This window comes from Pecten maximus, chromosome 18 (assembly GCF_902652985.1).
Source record: "Pecten maximus chromosome 18, xPecMax1.1, whole genome shotgun sequence".
Lineage (NCBI taxonomy): Eukaryota > Metazoa > Mollusca > Bivalvia > Pectinida > Pectinidae > Pecten > Pecten maximus.
In genome coordinates this window covers 25,575,234-25,599,725 of record NC_047032.1, presented here as the reverse complement: position 1 = coordinate 25,599,725, position 24,492 = coordinate 25,575,234, and the positions used below count along the sequence as shown (strand labels likewise).

General features: G+C 34.3%; 1 protein-coding gene across 1 annotated transcript in view; it reads left to right on the top strand.

Annotated features, from left to right (window-relative positions):
• The window catches only part of LOC117316107 (protein tyrosine phosphatase type IVA 2-like), a gene marked incomplete at its 3' end in the record, with an annotated part of 37,775 nt that extends 13,566 nt beyond the window's left edge, over positions 1–24,209 (top strand). Inside the window, 1 exon segment of the mRNA XM_033870599.1 lies at positions 22,764–24,209. Within this exon segment, the coding sequence (XP_033726490.1) occupies positions 24,096–24,209 (114 nt within the window).
• Between the last annotated feature and the right edge of the window lie 283 nt (positions 24,210–24,492).

The window sequence follows — 24,492 nt, the reverse complement described above, 5'->3', positions numbered from 1 at the left end:
ATACCAACTATATATGGTACAGCTATTCACATTTCACACTAACCGTTTATGGTACAACTATTATATTGTACAGCTGTTTACACCAACCATGTACGTACATATTGTACAGCTAATTACAACAACCATATATATATATTATATAGCTATTTACACCAACCATGTACATATTGTACAGCTAATTACAACAACCTTATATATATTGTACAGCTAATTACACCAACCATATATATATATTATATAGCTATTTACACCAACCATGTACATATTGTACAGCTAATTACACCAACCATATATACATATGGTACAGCTATTTACACCAACCATGTACATATTGTACAGCTAATTACACCAACCATATATATGGTACAGCTATTTACACCAACAATGTATTGTACCAAGTAATCGCAAATTATTTACAAATGAAACAGAAAATGAAGAAGTAATTTGGGAGATTGAACTATTTCATAGCTAGATTTATGTACTGGGTGTTATTCCACAGAGTGTGAGACAAATTCTACTATTTGGAATGTCAAGTGCATTTGACCTTGCAACATGATCATCAAAAGGCAGACTAGTATCAGGATCAGGTGTTTAGTGAAGTATTTTGTTACAGCCTGTTAGTTATAAAGTTGTAGATTATGCTGTAGAATAATTTCCCTAGAGTTAAAGTTTCACCGGTATAACTTTTTAGTGCTACTGGGTTCAAATTCAGGAAAGGGACAATTATTTAGCTGGAGTTTCTGAGTTTCAGCTTTTATAGTGCTAGTAGGTTCAGGAAAGGGGCAATTAATCCTGTAGAACAAATGTGATGTTCACAACATACCTACACAAAGTCTACATATATACAATGTATATGCTTTATTCTGATTCGAGTTTGAGCTAATTGGTGTACTAATAATTATATACCAGCTGAAAGTCATTGATATTCAAAGTTTATACAGAAAACACTTGTGACAAAAAAAAATATACTACCTTGGTATATATCATTTATCAAGTTTTTGTTTTGTTTTCTTGAAGTTATTTGCATGAATATTGGAGAACTATTTTCAAATTGCTGTATAATTTGTATAAAAGTTGTAGAAAGAGTTTCCTGTTTTTGTACCAGAAAACCATTTCAATGGCAAGAAGTTAATCACTTTTGCACCAACTATGTAGAAAACTTTGCCTAATTTGATAATGCTATCTTGGTAGAGAAAAAATAGAAAGCACACAAGTAGGCCCAAAGATCTCAGGCTGTATGTATATAAATTTAGAGTTGATCAATTACATTAGATTTGTTTGTACTCTTTGACATCCTTTCTATGTAAGGAATGAAAGTGTGTGGAGTCGATACAATGTTTCAAATACAATCTGTCACAGACTTAATTGTACAGAGAACATATACATGCCTACAAAGTCTACTGGATTTGAGACTTGTGTGCACTATATTTCTCACCTGTTATCGTGGGCTATTCATCATGTTCTGTAGACACATTGCAGTAAAGACTAGCAAATGTTTCCTGGTTAACTATCTACAGGTAACTCCTTTACATATAAACAGCTCAGATTAAGAAAAAAAAATGAAAAAGAGCTCAGATTAAGAAAAATGAATGAAAAATTATATGATAAAATTTTCAAATATTTCTTGAAATCTGGTCAAGTAAAATCTATTGGATGATCGGGTCGCAGCATCATCAGATGGTAGGTTATTCAAATCGCTTTTCATCCATGGTCTGTGGTCATTGCATCCGTAAACAATCTTTGTTATAGCCATTTCATAAGAAGCACTGAAAGGAGTTTCCTCAAACTTCAGATGTAGGTTCGGCTTGGACCTTAGTTGTGTCTATTGAATTTTGTGTCTGATTAAAAAAACAAAATGGCCAATCAGGCGACCATCTTGGATTTTGACCGTGGGAGTTTGTTATTGCAAATTCTAAGAAGCACTGCAAGAATTTTTCTCAAACTTCAGAGGTAGGTTTGATTCCCCTTGGTGACCTTGCATTTTGTTGTGCCAAAACAAAATGGCCGACAGGCACCTATTTTTTATTTTGACAGTTGAAGTCTTTTCTTAGAGGTGGTATTTTAGGGATATTTCTCAAACTTCACAAGTAGGTTTCCCTTTACCCCAATTGTGCTCATTAGATTTTGATTTTGATCAGGTTAAAACATTATGTCTCAGACAGACAGCCATCTTGGATTTTGAAAATTGAAATTTGTTGCTTTTTCTTGGGAAGAACCAGAAGAATATTCTCAGACATCACCTGTAGGCGAGGTGACCCTTGGTCCCAATCAAGCTGTGCACAATCAATTCCATTCTGAGTCAGATCTGGAAAAGAAATGGCCAACAAACGCCCATCTTTGATTTTGGCAGCAAAGATTTGTTATCATCATTTCTCAGAAAGTTCTTCTTAGGTCTTTATTGGATTTCAAATGCAAGTTCCACATGTTCTCAAATGATGGAGGAGAGGAAAGAAGGAAAACTAAAGAAAAGATCAGACTTACATATAGACCAATAAAGATCCTTCATTGTGGGGGACAAGTCAATTAAGTTTATAGTGTACAGTTATAATTAATGTTTTTGTTGTCTGAATGTGGAATTGCTCAAATATAGTTTTAAGAAAGGACATTTTAAGGTCACAGTAGCCCAAATTAACTGGATCAAGTAGATCAACATTACATTGACATATTATCTACCATAAGTGGTTGGAGTGACAGAACCTAACACAAGTGTTGTTCTGGCCTATTGTAATTTGTAGACAAGGAAGCACTTGCCTGGGACCATATACCAGGAAGAAATGTCGAACCAATGACAAACTATTCCGTAAAAATGCATTACATTGAGAGGTCCTACTATATAGCTAGAAAATCCAGGTAGTATAAAAAAGGATACACAGACCAAACAGGGTGGTTTTTCCTTAGATTTACAGTTTTTTTACATATGCATATGGTATGTGTTATGTGATTAATATTTTTTAATGCATGTATGAAGGTTTTCCTTTGTGGCTTTGTCATTTATATCAGCTATGAATACCATAACAGCAGTTTAATGCTTTAGTATGTGTATAGAAATATGTGTGTATTCAATATAAGCCATCAATAATAAAACAACAAAATGGAGATTTGTCTTGCAAGATATCTATGTTTGGATCAGATAGAATGTAGTTGACAGATAATAAAAACAAATAGATAGGTAGGAAAAACATTCTAGAAAGATATATGTACACATGTGTTGTGACCATGTGTTGATATGTCATCTTGGGTAGAATTCCACTAATAATTTGCTGCATGGTTGCAGATTTTATAACTCAAACAGTCAAATGATAGCATCAGCCAGTACTGCTATGTCCCAGGAATTTGCGTAGGTGTCGTGTGGTATCTGTGGTCCTCTAAAACTTGGTCACAACAGTAAGACTGCTATAAATAGATGACATGGAAAGCCCTAAGATATCTCTAATCCACCCAATTGAAAGAACGAATGGATGACCTTGACCTTTGACCTGAATTGTTCTGTACCTGGTACCAGATTTTATGAATGACCAAGCCTGTGAGTATTATACCTTTAGCAGGTCACCACTACAACAGTTTTGAGTGCAGTTTTAACGGCAATGGAGGTTTAAATATGAATGCCTCACACGAAGTGTGGCCACCTCCCAGGGGATCAGCACTGTTTACTGTTCAACAAGGATGAATTATCAGAGTTTTCAATTGCTCTACTGTGTGAAAATTCAAGTGTCTGGTGGATTTTTCTTTCCTGATTGGGCTAATATTCTTGTAGTGCTGTAGCAGTTCAGTTGAGGTGAGTTGAGGTTGATGAGATGTACCTTGACAGCATGCAGCTGGCTACTCATTCTACTGCTGATCAGGAGACAGTATCTTGGTTGAGGACAAAGCAATCAGAAACATCACCATAGTGAGATCTGAAAAAAGTCTGCTTGTTCAGTGTGTGATCGTATAAAGGCAGAGGACTTCATCAGATTTGACTTGCATTGTGTATGTGATCTTAATGCCAGATCTCCAGAGAAATATTTGACTTAAATATTTGACTAAGTGCATATTTTGACCTTGTCCGAGTGTCCTCGCACCATTGAGAAATTTTGTATGAAGATATGGGGAGACCATTATGTCCAAAACGTTCAGGCTATTTTTGACCACGCCTGAAGATGTGACCTTGCGGGATATTATTTAAAATAATTTGTAACAAAAGGATTGAATGCCACCAGGGACTGAGACGGACCATGCATGGACACCTCGTTTAAATGCAGTTTAACTTTGTACAGTGACCTCCTCCTTGCTCATGACCTTCAGTTGATTAAGGTACAACTGTGTAGCTTTGTAATTATTCAACCCAGCTACGTACTGTTCAGCTGTTTTCAGAATTTGTAATGTGTACATGTCTTGGTTAAATTATGGTCAGTTAGAGAGTCTCAATCACAGTTCAACTGCTATCAAAAAACTAAACATAATGCATATAGTGTTTTAAAATCACATACAAGGTTGTGCCCTTCAAACAAACCTTTAATTGTACACGTATACAAAAATTAACATCAATTTTGTTGTGATCTTGCAACATGTGTAATATGAATGTCATCAATGAATTACACTAATATTTAAAATTGAAAAAAATACATACCGTTACATATTCATGAAAAAAGACCAACAACATTGTTGAATGCAAATGTACAGTCATTAATTTGCAATACAATTTTTTGAAATAGTATATTAAACTTGAAATAGCGGGTAATTGCCCAATTAAATACTAATTGGTATTTTGTATATGGTGTTGTGGTGGTGGGTACCTGCTGGTTCAGTGTACCAGGACTGTACAAGGACTGTACACATCGCGATCCACACACCTTACAAGCACTGATTGTGTCCGGTCATTTGTTATGATTTTCTGACAACTCGCTGATTAGTTTTGGAAATCTATCTGTATTTTACAGGTATATTTGTCGACATTTATTTGTTATTGTGTCTATATTGACAGATCTATTGTGTATAGATATAACAGGATTGGTTGGTGATTTACAATAGGGCAATGGAATTTATGACAATGTATCATGTAATATATCTCGTATTTCATATGCACATGATTCTACGCCTTTGTGAATAATATATCATGGCTTTGCCCAAAAAAAAAAAAAAAAAACGACAAGGTTAAAAAATCTTTAATGTTTAATATATATATTGTTCTTACATGGATATTCAATATTCATTAAATGGGGTCTGCTATGAAGGTTTACGTTCATTTTTTCAAAAAATTGCTAGCAGATGTGAATTAACTTTTTGTCATTAAATTACAAATGAAACTTTTTGTATGAAAAAAAAAATGAATTTGTTTTTAAAATTTGATTCCAAATTAAAACAAATGGAAATACTGTATACATGTACGTCTCAAAATTTGAGCTATACAAATAATTAATGTACATTGGTATTGAAGTCACTGCAGTTGAGAGACATGTATCATTGATAATGGGTTAAAGAGAGGGGGTCTGTGGATGGTATATCACTGTAATTTTAGGAATGCACAGATGGTAATTAGACCCTATCTTGGTTTTTAAAGTACAACAAATCAGTGACAGTACAGCATTGTAAATTACAATGAATCTCGAGCTCTGAATAATCTATTAAGCTTGGTGTTATTTACTTGTGAATATTATAAACATAACTTTCTATAAGTATGAATTTATATGCTATAGTGTAGAAGTTGCCAGTTATTATCAATTAATATTCTACTACATTCATATTTCCCAGATTTTCACAATTCATTATATGGAAAAGTAAGAAACAAATAATTATGTCCATGCATATGATCTGCTCACATTGTCATGTTATAATTGTAACATTGCTGTACAGTTGTTTGACCTCTTGTTACACACTCTCAAGTGTGTCGGAGAGTAATACAAATCCTGAATCTCTTGCATAAACCTAGTTTGATATGTGATCTAGCTATAGTTACATATACACTCATGTACACTGGTTTACTAGGCTTAAGATTGTCGTCATGAGATCTGGTACCAACAAGGAAGGAGTTATAAATAATGATAAGATCATGTATATTAAACTCAGAAATTGAATGTATATAGGTCTGGCCCAATTTTATCAATATCCCTTAACTTAGATTTTTTTTTTATAAGAAAACATTACAGAGTAAAGGAAAGTTACCCTGACTAAATCTTTTTCTTTTAAATCCAGTGATACTTTCAAGAAATTTCTTTATTTTTAATTTAAATACTGTTGAAAGCAGGAATTGGACACATATAAGATAAGAGATATTAATTATACAGCATAAAATTTGTAGAGCTAGCTTAAATTACATAGGAATTCCTAGTAAATTATTTGGTACTATAGCATTATAAAGGCCTTTTCTGTACAATTATCTGCCATCATGATCTATTGATTATACATACCTAATTGTATGCTTTTATAATATTTATCTCGGTGCAAATGAATTGTGATGAATGAGATGGAATAATCACTTGTACGTGAAATTAGCCACTATAATGTTCATCCAAGTTTGGTATAAGATATATAGGTCTATCAATGTGAGCTTATTAGAGGATATGTCTTATTATCATTCATACTTGAACCGGAACAAGGTTATCTGTGATTGAAGAAACAGATGGATATTTGTTAAGTAATGGATCTAGCAACGGGCCATATATGCCTGGTTCCAGTTTCATCAACTTTAATGTTCCTAATAACTTTCAAGAAAGGAAACTCCTTTTAATGTTGTTTTTACCATAGGAAGACAGAAATTAAGGAAAGTTTCCTCGACCTGGAAGGTCTTGTACAAGATATTAGAATAATGAATGTACTTCATTTAAAGATCGGTGGAATTTATGGGGCGAGGTAATTTCATTCATACATCAAATTATAGAATACTGACTCCATTGGCCTCATACATGGATACTTTTACTTTGAGGTAACTGCCCATTCCTGATCCTTTTAAATGTCTGAAATTTCCCAATTTATGGCAATATATTGCAATCAAATATTGGATCAATTATTGCAATATATTGTGATATTGAAAAAATTGGCGAGACCTACCCCTAAAACTTATATATAACAAATGCTTTTTGTACTAGTTACAGTATTAGTCCAGCCCTAGATTTGTTAATGAGGATTGTCGCTTTGATTAGATCGCAGGAAAAATATAGTAGATGCATATATATATATACAATTCCTTAATTGATTAGTATAGCTTCTCAAACAATCTGTAGGAGAACTGAAGATTCTTTGCCAAAAATTGGATTTTTTTGATGGATTGCATTGTAATAACAGTATGATTTGTAGTTCTAGTGAGCAGTTCATGCTCTATGCCAGTGGCTGTTGACAATCATCCAGCTCTGTTTATGTACCTGTCTGAGGCAAGTCCCATCAACAATGTCAACATTGGTTTTGATATGTTGCAATGTATGGAGCACTGTGTATAATTTCTAGATGTATCCATGTTGGTTGTTTTGGGTTTGCTTGGTTTATTGCCCTGTGAACAGCCAGGGTCATTTTGAGGCAATGGTCGTCTCGTGGTTGTAGTAGTTGGTGACAACCTCACTGCAGGGAAGCCCATTTATAACATTCCATCCAGCAATTTTGTAAAGTGTCTTGCCCAAGGACACAGCTACGACTACACAGATAGGCTCATTTCTCTCAGCTTTAAAACACAAACCAATATTGATAAGGAGCGTCGAACCATGCACCTTTAAGGTTACGTAGTCAGCGCTCTACCAACTGAGCTTTAGTGTTTGGGAGTGACAAACATCTTTTCAAGCCTTGTGTACAATGTATACCACACACATTGCTCATCACCCAAAGTATACACAAAGCTGTTAACAATACCTGGGGTTTCCCATGACAGACTATAATTCGCAGTAATGGCAGTGTCCTAAATCTACCCCCAAGGTGTATAATCCTGTAGATCAAGATCTTCTCCAGACAATTTGTGCTTACAATAATGGACAGCGTTTCACACAGTGTCGTTGTTCAAGTGCATTTCTACCTGATTTGGTTTCTCAGTTCTAAGTTGATGGGCTTATTACATGTTTTCCTGCATTGTTTTTTTTAATCAAATTTTCAAAAAAGAATTTCTTATAAAATTTGAATTTGTGGCTAGCCATTCAAGGTCACAGAAAGGATAAAAAAAAAAACTGCTCAGTTTACCATTAGTTCAGTAACTGAATTTGACCTGTGGAGATAACCTTTGACCTGTCAATATGTGTAGGGTATACCTATTAACAGGTAAATCCCAGAGGAACTTCCTGGGAAAAAGTTGATAGACTTACTTTAAGTTACCAGGTTTGAAGTACAGTTGTCGTGATCTAGCGAGCTCTCCTGTGAAATGTATTTATATAGGGACATACAAAAGTGGTGACATTCCTTCAGGTATGTTTGAGTTTAAATCACCTTCTGTTAAATTGCTTACAACTAATTAAATTATTTATAGTGCATGCTCACTATATTTAGAATTAAAATGTGTGCTGATTTCAAGACATGCTGGTGAGAGTTGTGGCTGTTTATACAATACAACTAGATGGTTCTGTATTTCATTAGTTCTCCATGTGTACCTGAAACGGTTGCCTCTCATTCCAGTAGTGGATGAAGTGATGCTTAAATGAAATCTTATAATGACTTTCCATTGATGTGCGTACTGGTGTATTGTTCTTCTGGTTCTTCTAGTAATTAATTTCTTGGTTGCCATAGCTTCTAAACAGTTGAAGATACCTTGATCAAACATGCAGTACACTGTATGCATCACCTAAAGCTAATATGCAGTGCATACACTGCCCTTATATCACTATATGCCCTTTATATAATTACCTCAATGTCAAATGTCAAATAAGTACAAATTGTTCTGTCAATAAACTATTAAAGATATCTTAATGAAAGTTGCTTTATACCTATATCACCCACTGAAGAAGATCAGTGCTCTTTGATTGGTTCATTGATTGTGACCTTGACCTTAAGGTCAGTAGTAAAATAATTAAAAAGTGCCAATTTTTTTCTTTGGTGAAAACTTCTAAACTTACATCGCCTGAAGCCAATGTGCATTGCACTGTCGTTAGGTCATGTGCAATAACTAGAAAATTATTGTTTTTTATTGAAAAAAAAAAATGTGTTCAAACTATCTGCCTGTTCGAACTGATCGGGGGTTTATTGTATATCTTGTTTTTGGTCAAGTACGACCAATTGAGTGAAAAACATTCAATAGCTAGTCAGGGAGAACGGAAGACTTATTTTTTTTTTGTTCACAGACCAAATCAGTTACAGAAAAATTATTTGAATCTTTTCAGACATGGTGTCTGAATTTGTCCTGACCCAGGTATGATGTCTTTTTGGAGTATATTGTCCTGGCGTTGGCTGCCCTGCAGACAGGGTGGAGATGTGGCTTAATTTAAGATCTTTGATTTTCTCTCCTTTTTTGCAGCATTATTAAATTTCTTCCTATTAAATATAAGTCCCTCATAACACTGCCTTACTTTTGGCCTTTAGTTGACTGTTTGCCCCTTTGTCTTTTAAGGAAGGCTTTGTGTCCTTTACCCTGGCTGATATATATATACCAGTGTCTGTAACAATGGTACTTGCTACTCCTGCTTAGCGCTCAGCATTTTTGGGAGTGAGACAACTGGTTTTGCCCGATGTCAGTATAATATGACTGGGTGGGGGTTTCCTGCATGATGTCTTCAGCAGTATGCTTCTGTGAGGCCGCACTATAAAGTCGGCATCAGTTCTGCACAGTGAGGAGACACAAACACACATACTCTACACACATGCTAGGGGAGGCAGTCCTTGAATGACCTTAGCTGTTGATAGAATGTTAAACAAGTTAAACCTAACAACAAATCTTGGCCTAGGAATTGTGTCTGATGATTTGGATTGTTTTGACCTGGCCTAGGAATCTTATCTTCTGTTTTGTAGTATTAGTCCTAGCTAAAGAATGGTATGTTTTTTGAAGTATATTAGTCCTGACCAGAAATGATATGTACCAGCAGGATGTTTGTCAGGTGTTTGTTTTGGTAGTCTGCCGGTTGTATAGGAATGTATGTGTATTGTACTTCTGAATTGTTATTGCATGGCTCCGCCCAGACCTCCAGTATTGCAGTAACATTCAACTTAAGCTGTCCTTTATTTATGTTGTTATGATACTCACACCACATATATAAGTTTGTCCTCAAGCCCTGGTTTCATCAAATTGTCCTTTATTTTTCATGGAACTTTTTTACTTTCTGTATTACTAACTTTCCAATGGAAAATGGGAAACCAATTATGTATGGATCATAATGAGGTACACATGTATGCTGCTGTTATAGTACTGTGATATGGTGATGTTAAGACATATCTGATTCTGTACTGATATTAAGACATATCTGATTCTGTACTGATGTTAAGACATTTATCTGATTCTGTACTGATATTAAGACATATCTGATTCTGTACTGATATTAAGACATATCTGATTCTGTACTGATGTTAAGACATGCCTGATTCTGTACTGATGTTAAGACATACCTGATTCTGTACTGATGTTGAGACATACCTGATTCTGTACTGATGTTATGACATACCTGATTCTGTACTGATGTTATGACATACCTGATTCTGTACTGATGTTAAGACATACCTGATTCTGTACTGATATTAAGACATACCTGATTCTGTACTGATGTTAAGACATATCTGATTCTGTACTGATGTTAAGACATACCTGATTCTGTACTGATATTAAGACATATCTGATTCTGTACTGATGTTAAGACATACCTGATTCTGTACTGATGTTATGACATACCTGATTCTGTACTGATGTTATGACATACCTGATTCTGTACTGATATTAAGACATACCTGATTCTGTACTGATGTTAAGACATACCTGATTCTGTACTGATGTTAAGACATTTATCTGATTCTGTACTGATGTTAAGACATTTATCTGATTCTGTACTGATGTTAAGACATACCTGATTCTGTACTGATATTAAGACATATCTGATTCTGTACTGATGTTAAGACATACCTGATTCTGTACTGATGTTGAGACATACCTGATTCTGTACTGATGTTAAGACATTTATCTGATTCTGTACTGATGTTAAGACATACCTGATTCTGTACTGATATTAAGACATACCTGATTCTGTACTGATGTTAAGACATGCCTGATTCTGTACTGATGTTAAGACATTTATCTGATTCTGTACTGATATTAAGACATATCTGATTCTGTACTGATGTTAAGACATTTATCTGATTCTGTACTGATATTAAGACATATCTGATTCTGTACTGATATTAAGACATATATGATTCTGTACTGATGTTAAGACATGCCTGATTCTGTACTGATGTTAAGACATACCTGATTCTGTACTGATGTTGAGACATACCTGATTCTGTACTGATGTTATGACATACCTGATTCTGTACTGATGTTATGACATACCTGATTCTGTACTGATATTAAGACATACCTGATTCTGTACTGATGTTAAGACATACCTGATTCTGTACTGATGTTAAGACATTTATCTGATTCTGTACTGATGTTAAGACATTTATCTGATTCTGTACTGATGTTAAGACATACCTGATTCTGTACTGATATTAAGACATATCTGATTCTGTACTGATGTTAAGACATGCCTGATTCTGTACTGATGTTAAGACATACCTGATTCTGTACTGATGTTGAGACATACCTGATTCTGTACTGATGTTAAGACATTTATCTGATTCTGTACTGATGTTAAGACATACCTGATTCTGTACTGATATTAAGACATATCTGATTCTGTACTGATGTTAAGACATTTATCTGATTCTGTACTGATGTTAAGACATACCTGATTCTGTACTGATGTTATGACATACCTGATTCTGTACTGATGTTAAGACATACCTGATTCTGTACTGATGTTGAGACATACCTGATTCTGTACTGATGTTGAGACATATCTGATTCTGTACTGATGTTAAGACATACCTGATTCTGTACTGATGTTAAGACATACCTGATTCTGTACAGATGTTAAGACATACCTGATTCTGTACAGATGTTAAGACATACCTGATTCTGTACAGATGTTAAGACATACCTGATTCTGTACAGATGTTATGACATACCTGATTCTGTACTGATGTTATGACATACCTGATTCTGTACTGATGTTAAGACATGCCTGATTCTGTACTGATGTTAAGACATGCCTGATTCTGTACTGATGTTAAGACATACCTGATTCTGTACTGATGTTAAGACATACCTGATTCTGTACAGATGTTAAGACATACCTGATTCTGTACTGATGTTGAGACATACCTGATTCTGTACTGATGTTATGACATACCTGATTCTGTACTGATGTTATGACATACCTGATTCTGTACTGATGTTAAGACATACCTGATTCTGTACTGATGTTAAGACATTTATCTGATTCTGTACTGATATTAAGACATATCTGATTCTGTACTGATGTTAAGACATTTATCTGATTCTGTACTGATGTTAAGACATACCTGATTCTGTACTGATATTAAGACATGCCTGATTCTGTACTGATGTTAAGACATACCTGATTCTGTACTGATGTTAAGACATACCTGATTCTGTACTGATGTTAGGACATACCTGATTCTGTACTGATGTTAAGACATATCTGATTCTGTACTGATGTTAAGACATACCTGATTCTGTACTGATATTAAGACATATCTGATTCTGTACTGATGTTAAGACATGCCTGATTCTGTACTGATGTTAAGACATATCTGATTCTGTACTGATGTTAAGACATGCCTGATTCTGTACTGATGTTATGACATACCTGATTCTGTACTGATGTTATGACATATCTGATTCTGTACTGATGTTAAGACATATCTGATTCTGTACTGATGTTATGACATACCTGATTCTGTACTGATGTTAAGACATATCTGATTCTGTACTGATGTTAAGACATACCTGATTCTGTACTGATGTTAAGACATACCTGATTCTGTACTGATGTTAGGACATACCTGATTCTGTACTGATGTTAAGACATACCTGATTCTGTACTGATGTTATGACATATCTGATTCTGTACTGATGTTAAGACATACCTGATTCTGTACTGATGTTGAGACATACCTGATTCTGTACTGATGTTGAGACATACCTGATTCTGTACTGATGTTATGACATACCTGATTCTGTACTGATGTTATGACATACCTGATTCTGTACTGATGTTAAGACATACCTGATTCTGTACTGATGTTAAGACATACCTGATTCTGTACTGATGTTAGGACATACCTGATTCTGTACTGATGTTAAGACATATCTGATTCTGTACTGATGTTGAGACATACCTGATTCTGTACTGATGTTAAGACATTTATCTGATTCTGTACTGATGTTAAGACATATCTGATTCTGTACTGATGTTATGACATACCTGATTCTGTACTGATGTTAAGACATACCTGATTCTGTACTGATGTTAAGACATACCTGATTCTGTACTGATGTTAAGACATATCTGATTCTGTACTGATGTTGAGACATACCTGATTCTGTACTGATGTTAAGACATTTATCTGATTCTGTACTGATGCTAAGACATACCTGATTCTGTACTGATGTTAAGACATATCTGATTCTGTACTGATGTTATGACATACCTGATTCTGTACTGATGTTGAGACATACCTGATTCTGTACTGATGTTGAGACATACCTGATTCTGTACTGATGTTATGACATACCTGATTCTGTACTGATGTTATGACATACCTGATTCTGTACTGATGTTGAGACATACCTGATTCTGTACTGATGTTATGACATACCTGATTCTGTACTGATGTTAAGACATACCTGATTCTGTACTGATGTTAAGACATACCTGATTCTGTACTGATGTTAAGACATACCTGATTCTGTACTGATGTTAAGACATACCTGATTCTGTACAGATGTTAAGACATACCTGATTCTGTACTGATGTTAAGACATTTATCTGATTCTGTACTGATGTTAAGACATACCTGTTTCTGTACTGATGTTAAGACATACCTGATTCTGTACTGATATTAAGACATATCTGATTCTGTACTGATGTTAAGACATATCTGATTCTGTACTGATGTTATGACATACCTGATTTTGTACTGATGTTAAGACATACCTGATTCTGTACTGATGTTAAGACATACCTGATTCTGTACTGATGTTAAGACATATACCTGATTCTGTACTGATGTTATGACATACCTGATTCTGTACTGATGTTATGACATACCTGATTCTGTACTGATGAACTAGTACTGTTCAATATACATTGTATCTTTGTAAATTAACTTGTAAAAACACTACATGTTTCTTTTAAAGATTTATATATTGTTAGGAAAAGCTGTAAGGTTTTGTGCGATAACCCAACAGAGATTTGTTTATCATATTATGCCATACCTATACGGTACTAAGTTGGCTACAGATGTGAACATACACAGTATATAATGGCTTACAGGTTTGTAGGTTAATGAAGGTGAGCCTCTACCATGGTAACAATGGCCCATGTGTATGTGCAAAGAATAATGCATTCATGTTTTGTATTGTCATATATAATTCTGTGTATGTGTAGACGTTGTTGTTGTACACATGTTTTGTACACTGGTATTGTAGATACAAGTGTTGTGTACACTAGCTATATATATATAGTATTGTAGGTACAAGTGTAGTGTACACTATCTATATATATATAGTATTGTAGATACAAGTGTTCACTAGCTATATATATAGTATTGTAGATACAAGTGTAGTGTACACTATCTATATATATATAGTATTGTAGGTACAAGTGTTGTGTACACTAGCTATATAAACAGTATTGTAGGTACAAGTGTTGTGTACACTAGCTATATATATATAGTATGGAATGAAGTGCAGTAAGGAGGCGATAACTGAGTTATCGTTCCTTACGGAACGTAATGTAGATACGGCTAATTCTGCCTACTTAGCAGCATATAGTCGCACTTTGGGCGCAAAGAAAACGGCTCGATACATTTTGATAAAAACTATCCACACTTGTAAAACTCGGTGTGATCTACGTCCTGACATATTCGGTATGTCTGGGAAAAATCTAGTTATGGAGATATCTGGGGCCAAACACGCCAAAATCGTCATTTTGACTAAGAGTTTCTGTTTAAACCGCCCTCAATATTCGAAAAAAAAATCCAGAAACATATACAATGCACATATAAGTAGATAAATGTTTCCTGAAGAAAACCGTCTGTTTAGTTTTTCGATATCTTTATCAGAACGGTCACAATACTGTTTTGAAAATGGCCTATTTTTTCGACCCTCTCAGTATTTTTCCACTCGACAGGGGTATTTTGATAGCAGACGAGCGCATGTTTTGATGACGTAACGCCCATCCTGAACTCGTCACGAAAGTTTGTTGTGTAAGCCGGCTGTTGATTGAACTGCTCGGTGAGCTGGGTTCCGTTGTATTTTACTGTCACTGCCAGTATATATTGCTATTTTTTCAACATCAGAGGCAATGCTCCAGAATATAGATACTTTGTCACGATCATTGTATGTCGCTTTTCACAAACATGCATGCGAAAAATCAACCCAGCGTTCAGAATGTCAAGCAAATTCCCGAAGCCTCGTAGGCCTACTGTCAGTAACGCTGACGGTAAGTAAACTTGTTTGTTAACGTTGATGTAAACAGACGACGGTAAATATGCACGAAGAATAGTTCCTGTTTATTTGATATTTACTGTAGTGATAGGCCTGCTTTGTCTCCAACTTTAATTGATTGATAGAACTATTTCGATAGTCTGTGTATTTGTTTGTGACTAGCTTCGACTCTGTGATTGTTTACGTCTAAAAATAACAACGGGAATCTCCAGATTGAGGTGACAATGTACACAGAACCGTGTTCTCTCGGACACTATCTCGTGAACGAACACACACACAAGACTACTACTTTGCAACTTCTCTGATATATGAATTACCTTGTGAAAGGAGAAATGAAATAAATTTTAATTTTTACCGATCATATTCTGACATACAGTCGACTTACTAGAGTCCCGCGGTGAAGCGATGCCTTACTCGTGCATGTTTGTCTTGCTACCTACTCGCACGAGAGAGACTAGTATTATCAATGAACATTATAAAAATCATTACAAGCATATGTAGAACGCGGGCGACTTAAATATGGCTAAGATTTCATTTAATTTTGTAGAACTATTTAAATTGAACCACCTACACTGCGAGCTGGAAACTTCCTCACTACACTACAGCAGGCCTACATCATATTCATTTTTGAAATTTTTAATGAAATAGTATTCTGGTCTATTATATTCGAATGCCTATAACTTGAAATTAAAAAGGCTGTTACATGCCCTTTATTGAGACTGTGCCTTTGGACAGGGTTAAATCATATAATCTTTTGCATGCATGTAAATGTTGAAAACAATTGTAGTAAATTTTCAAATTCTTCGCCACAAATACCCTACAACATATATAAACCTTTCGCTTACTTGTGCCGAAGAAAACAATTTGTGACAAACCTGTTCTGATAAATTTATGCTAAAATATTGTCAATTATTATGTCACATTAAGTTAAATTAACTTATTTAATACCATGTTGGATTTTTTTTATATTTTGAATTCAAATCAGTATCAACATATTAAAAAATGTATTAAAGAAAATTACTAAACATATATAAGATAGTTTTTCTTCAAAATGTCATCTGCACACAGGTAGACATAAGTAAATTTTCAAATGTCTTTACCTAAAATACTATATCAACATATTTCAACATTTCTTTACATGTGCCAAAGAAAACAATGTGTGGACAACATGTTCTGACAAAATTATCCTAGAATATGTCGGTTATTAATTAATTTATTGCGTTTGCAATTGATAAGGATTGCGAGCAACCTGGTGTAACAAATTTATACTAAAACAACTTAATTATTATGTCACATTAAGTTAAATTCAGTAATTTCATGTTTAAAATCATGTCATCAATTTAACATAATTTGTTTTGATATTTTGATTTTAAAGTAATTTCATCTTCATACCAAAGGTATTTTAGAAAACAACCATATTAAAGTATTAATAGAAGTTACCTAGTAATCATAAGTTTACAAAATATTCTCCCTGGAAATGTCATATGCGCACAGGTAAAAATCAGTAAATTTTGAAATATCTTTGCCTCAAATACCATATTTCCTGTAACATATTTTATTAAACATTTCGCTCACATACAACAAAGGAAAAAAGGTGCGAGAAACCAATTCTGACAAATTTAAACTAAAAAAAATTACATTGAAGTAATATGTACCATATCTAATATATATTTTATTTTATTAAGTCAATTAATATTTGGATTTATTTTAACTTACTACAAAAGGTATAGAGATTATTTGACAATATCAAAGAATTAGATAACTTGATTTAATTAGCAAAATTGTTCAGAATAGTCTTAAAAATGCCATCTGCACACAGGTAGAATACTGTGACTTGCACAGGGACTTGTGTAAACAGTTCGCAATGTATGTTTCTGTTTTAAGGCCCACACTGCCATGGAAAATATATTTACATCAGGAGACACATTCTACTTTGTAGGCCTCTGACTGCAATCAACTTCCCTCTTTGTTCTAATAATTGAAATATTCTGAAATTTTGCCAGAAATCTGGTTTTAGTTTCATATTGTAGAATTATTCTCTCAATTTCAAGCTATTTAGATATTGAGAATTCTAATTCACTTAGAAAAATTCAAAACTTGCTAATTACCGAATTTTCATCAGGGAAAGATAAAAGGAATTAACTCGCTCATCTGGTCATGATATCAATTTATTATAAATTATAATGTAGTGATTATTGATATTTCTCTTTCTATTCATGATCGATCAATAATTGATCATGGATTGTTTAAGAATTGTTGATGATCGATCGATCAAGAACTTTATAGTGATTCCAAACACTATAAGAAGTTGCAAACTGTTTAAAACAAATGTAATAGACATTTCCTTATTTGCTTGATATGGACGACTGACACTGATCATGACTTTGAACTTCAGGGAAATTCTCGAAATAGCATATTATTAAAATAGCTTAGGCAAAAAAACAAATTTCCTTCTATCATACATACTAAAAATTTGGATTTTCCTCACGCAAGTATGAATTATTAACTTTTCCTCCAAGATTGAAATTGGTGCGAGCTAATTCCTGTAAAATCATGAAAATTTACATCTGATTGAGTTAATGATTATATTGTGAGGAAATTGAGTTAATCCCTATGTTGTGAGGAAATTGTTCCAAATTAAGATATTGTCCTGTTTTAATGATTTTTATACGCCCGACCCGACGTACATTATAATGTTATCATGTTGGCGGGTGGTCCGGACCATAACTCTCGACCCAGGCTCTCTATACTTAACAGAAATACACATCTTGATGAGCCGGAGTGTCACATACGAAAATCATGCCCCTTACCCCCGTATTGGAGTTATTCCCCTTTGATGATTTTACTTGTGCGGACCATAACACCAATACTACTCAACCCAGGCTCTCCATACTTGACACAAATATACATCTTGATGACTCGGAGTGTCGCATACCAAAATCATGCCCTTTTCCCCGTATTTGCGGAGTAATTCCCCTTTGATGATTTTACTTGTCCGGACCATAACTCCAATTCTACTTAACCCAGGCTCTTCATACTTGACAAAAATATACATCTTGATGAGCCGGAGTGTCCCATACCAAAATCATGCCCCTCACACCCGTATTTGCGGCGTTATTCCCTATTGATGATATTACTTGTCCAGACTATAACTCCAATACTTCCCGACCCAGGCTCTCCATAACTTGACACAAATATACATCTTGATGAGCCGGAGCACTACAACCTGTGAAACTATCCCCTTCCAAGTGTCAAATATTGCCCGGGCGTATGTTCTGGCCCTCCAATGGGTCCTTGTTTATTTTTATGTACATCATGGGAAATCAGCCACTTTCGTAACCTGATTTTCACATTTTAACAAAATGGCCGCCATCAACTGAGCTCTGCTTGGTTTAAATTTAGATATTGTCTGATTTTGATGAAATTTGATATGTAGATACATCATTGATCACCGGTCGCTCTCGTAGCCTCACTTTCACATTTAAACAAAATCGTCGCCAATTCCTGGCCTCTGATTGGTCGAAATGTAGATAATGTTCAATTTCAATTAGATTTGATATATGGGGGTTTTAAGGGAACTGCAAATTCAACTTGATGGGTTTTGTTGCCTTTACGAACAACAGTCTTTTTATTGGTCGAAACTTAGATATTGAGCGATTTTGACAAAACATGCTCACACAGAGTTATCGCCCCTTACTACACTTCATTCCATCTGTGACATCCTTCAGGTGTCACCATATAGTATTGTAGGTACAAGTGTTGTGTACACTAGCTATATATATATAGTATTGTAGGTACAAGTGTTGTGTACACTAGCTATATATATATAGTATTGTAGGTACAAGTGTTGTGTACACTAGCTATATAAACAGTATTGTAGGTACAAGTGTAGTGTACACTAGCTATATAAACAGTATTGTAGGTACAAGTGTAGTGTACACTATAAATATATAGTATTGTAGGTACAAGTGTTGTGTACACTAGCTATATATATATAGTATTGTAGATACAAGTGTAGTGTACACTATCTATATATATATAGTATTGTAGGTACAAGTGTTGTGTACACTAGCTATATATATATAGTATTGTAGGTACAAGTGTTGTGTACACTAGCTATATAAACAGTATTGTAGGTACAAGTGTAGTGTACACTAGCTATATATATATAGTATTGTAGGTACAAGTGTTGTGTACACTAGCTATATATATAGTATTGTAGGTACAAGTGTTGTGTACACTAGCTATATATATATAGTATTGTAGATACAAGTGTAGTGTACACTATCTATATATATATAGTATTGTAGGTACAAGTGTTGTGTACACTAGCTATATATATATAGTATTGTAGGTACAAGTGTAGTGTACACTAGCTATATATATAGTATTGTAGGTACACAAGTGTAGTGTACACTATCTATATATATATAGTATTGTAGGTACAAGTGTTGTGTACACTAGCTATATATATATAGTATTGTAGGTACACTAGTGTTGTGTACACTAGCTATATATATATAGTATTGTAGGTACAAGTGTTGTGTACACTAGCTATATAAACAGTATTGTAGATACAAGTGTTGTGTACACTAGCTATATAAACAGTATTGTAGGTACAAGTGTTGTGTACACTAGCTATATAAACAGTATTGTAGGTACAAGTGTAGTGTACACTATCTATATATATATAGTATTGTAGGTACAAGTGTAGTGTACACTATCTATATATATATAGTATTGTAGGTACAAGTGTTGTGTACACTATCTATATATATATAGTATTGTAGGTACAAGAGTGTGTACACTAGCTATATATATATAGTATTGTAGGTACAAGTGTTGTGTACACTAGCTATATATATATAGTATTGTAGGTACAAGTGTTGTGTACACTAGCTATATATATATAGTATTGTAGGTACAAGTGTTGTGTACACTATCTATATATATATAGTATTGTAGGTACAAGTGTTGTGTACACTAGCTATATATATATAGTATTGTAGGTACAAGTGTAGTGTACACTAGCTATATAAACAGTATTGTAGGTACAAGTGTAGTGTACACTAGCTATATATATATAGTATTGTAGGTACAAGTGTAGTGTACACTATCTATATATATATAGTATTGTAGGTACAAGTGTTGTGTACACTATCTATATATATATAGTATTGTAGGTACAAGTGTTGTGTACACTATCTATATATATATAGTATTGTAGGTACAAGTGTTGTGTACACTATCTATATATATAGTATTGTAGGTACAAGTGTTGTGTACACTATCTATATATATATAGTATTGTAGGTACAAGTGTTGTGTACACTAGCTATATATATATAGTATTGTAGGTACAAGAGTGTGTACAGTAGCTATATATATAGTATTGTAGGTACAAGTGTTGTGTACACTAGCTATATATATATAGTATTGTAGGTACACTAGTGTTGTGTACACTAGCTATATATATAGTATTGTAGGTACAAGTAATAATAAACTCTACAAGTATTGCTAAATTCTGCTGGTGTTTTGGTTGGTGTAAATGTGATAGACACATGTTAGATGTGTAACATCTTGTATGAAGGTAAGATATTCCGCCCTGGAACAGTCCAGTAACAGTGAGGGAAGTTGTGTATGTACATTGCTCAGTCTAGCTGTCAATCTAGTGGTAGATGTACAGGTACATATGTGTATTGCACATGTGGAAGGTATTCAGTCCTACGCAGTTTCCTCACAAGGTTGTTCACTGTGGATTATAACCAAGTTGTGTAAATCTGTGAGGTGAAATCTAGCCTGGTATTAATACATTACCTGTGTTTACCTGTAGGAGATCAGTTATTAATCTGTCATTGGTGTTACTGGTCGACATCCCGAAACGTTAGTGACACGCTGCAGTGAAACTTCCTATGTGTGTGGATTTGTATTGGACTGTCACTAGACGTCCACTGTTCTTCTACGATTCGAATATACATGGATGTTCATTTCCAAGGTTCAGTCACGCGAGTAATGGAAGAGTAACCTGACCTGTTCAATGAGGTGTGATAAGCTTGTTGCTATAATGACATGAATCATTTCATTATCGTACCATATTTCACATATTTGTTGGATCTATATATATGAATTCATTTACTCCTGACCTTTGCATATCATATTTACTATTATAATGATAAATTGATTCAAATTGATTCTAGTTGATATACTCATATCAAAGAAAGGTTGTTAATTATAATTATAAGGTTTATGTCATAGTTTATGAGTTTATACTTCCTAATCAAAATTTAGGGGTTGTCTTTGTATGAAGCCTGGTGATGATGGAATAATAATAAAGTCTGTCTGTCACTGCAGATTTCATTAATGAACAATAAACATCATCCGAAAACCATGACACTATCTGCTCCTGCTGTTTGCTTGAGGAGAAATATTATCTATGTGTACATATGTGAGAGTAAATTTGTTCAGAAAGAACAAGTTACAGAGAATGCAGTGTTTGAACTTGAGGGAAATCTTGGATTGAATTTATTATCAGATTTGTATAGTTTCCGTGCTGTCACAGAAATTAATGATCAGATTTGTATAGTTTCCGTGCTGTCACAGAAATTAATGATCAGATTTGTATAGTTTCCGTATGCGTGCTGTCACAGAAATTAACTATCAGATTTGTAAATTTCAGTGCGGTCACAGAAATTAATGATCAGATTTGTGTCATTTCTGTACTGTCAAAGAAAGCATCATTTACTAACAATATGACAATGCATAAAAGTTATGGTACATAAGTTTATTAAAAATTTCAAAATATTGACATGAAAATACGATCTTGATTGATTTTGTTATCTGTGTATGGATCCCAAATCTAAAAATCTTGTATGACCACATTTCTTTCCACATTAGGATCCTCAATGACACTTTCATACAGGCCAAAAAGAATGATTTGCAGATATAGTATTTTTTGGTTGCCATTAATATATATAATATATATAGTTTAACTGTTGTGAAGATGTAAAACTCTGAACAAGCCAATAATCTTAATATGTTAATTGATAATATTTTTCTATGTGTGTCTCTATAGTAATTTTCACATTTTTTGTCATTTCAGTTTTTTGGTGAATTGGGTCACACATTTATGGAGTTCGTGACGAACAGTGGAGATTACTGCCAGGCTCAACACGCACTGTAAAGTGTGTTGTGTATTCCTTCTCTCTCATTGCCTCTGTCATCGTCTCTCTTATATCGTCGTCTTGTTGCTGTCCTTATCGGATCCACCCCCTCCCTGAGTGGAGACGAGTTCGTCCACGATCTGTGCGATCACCTGTTTTTTCTTTGTATTTTGTTTTGTTTCTGTCAACAAGTGTGTTTTCACCTTTGCCAAAGCAAGCTGTGCCTGTCTTGCTGTTCCAGTTTATGAATGTTGTCGTCGTGAGTGTTGAACCAGCCAATAAAAAATAACGGTGCTTGTATACCTTCTGTGAGATTGACCTCCCCTGAGATTTTGATTGTGACATACACTGTGTAAATCAGTTGTGAAGGTGAACATTTAAGTACATGTCAACTCATGGGCTGTTACAAAAGAAGCGATCAAGGATAATTTCTCTACCAAATTGGCATTGACTAGTGATATAAAACAAGTCCCCTTCATCGTGAAAATAAGAATCCATCTCTGTGGAGAAAGTGGATATCGGATGATTAGATGGGGTAAATTACAGGAAGCTGTGTCTAGTTTCTTAAAAACTACAGACATATTTTGCGAAGTTTTACAAACAATCAAGGAAAAATTACGAGTTGGATGTGGCACATAAAGAACAATACAGACTCCCGCTCGTCTTTCATTCGTCGACCGTTTAGTCTCGGGTGGAATAATAGTGTTTTCCCTTATGCGTACCTCAGAATTAATCCTGTTCACTTGAGTGTTTGATTGTTGTTCCGTGGGTACATATATATATTATATATTTACTGTTGTGTTCCAGTTATCAAACTGATATATATATATAAATATATAGTATAGGTGGTGCATTGATATTCAAATAGTTAAGAATATAAATATATTTTTCTCTGCTTTATATGGATGTATATTGTGTTCATACAGTAGGAAAATCAGGATTTATTTTTTCGTCAATCGTGGATATTTGTTCCAAAACTTGGTTTTTTAATGTGGATGCCTTTCACTGAATCATCGCTTGCATAATTAAATTAATGCACCCATCGTTTTATTTGTGTGGTAATATGGTCCTGTATCCTTAAACTTGTTGGGAATTACGGAAATCAGATGTGCTATTTTCCGTAAAGTGGAGTTTGGAAACTTAAATGTAAACGTTTGCCAACTGTGGGACATCACAGTCTCCAGTTCACTTGAGGAAGAAAGGAAATAGAAAAGGGAACGAAAGCTTTCCTTGGATCTGGAATATTTGATATTCAAGGGTTTGTCTAGCTAATGTCTGCAAATATGAAGGCCAGACGACCAGACCCGGCTGAGATAGAGTATAAGAATATGAGATTCTTAATCATGGACAGACCAACAGATGCTACCATGGACAAATTCATAGAAGTAAGTATCTTCTATTTTAGGGCCAAAATATATTGTGGTGTCCCCACACTCCCCATAACTCTTTTCCTGTTTTTTCCCTATCACATATTGAACAAGCTTTAGTGGCAAAAAGTTTTTCATTGAAAATAAGACTAGAACTTTTTACTGATGTTTTGTTGGAATTTCAATGATTTTTTGTTGCCAAATAAAGCAAGTAGAGGTACATTAAACCTGTAAATAAACCCTTACCCTTACAAATTTATAAAGGAATTTTACCTATCCAGATCTATGGCAGAATTATATA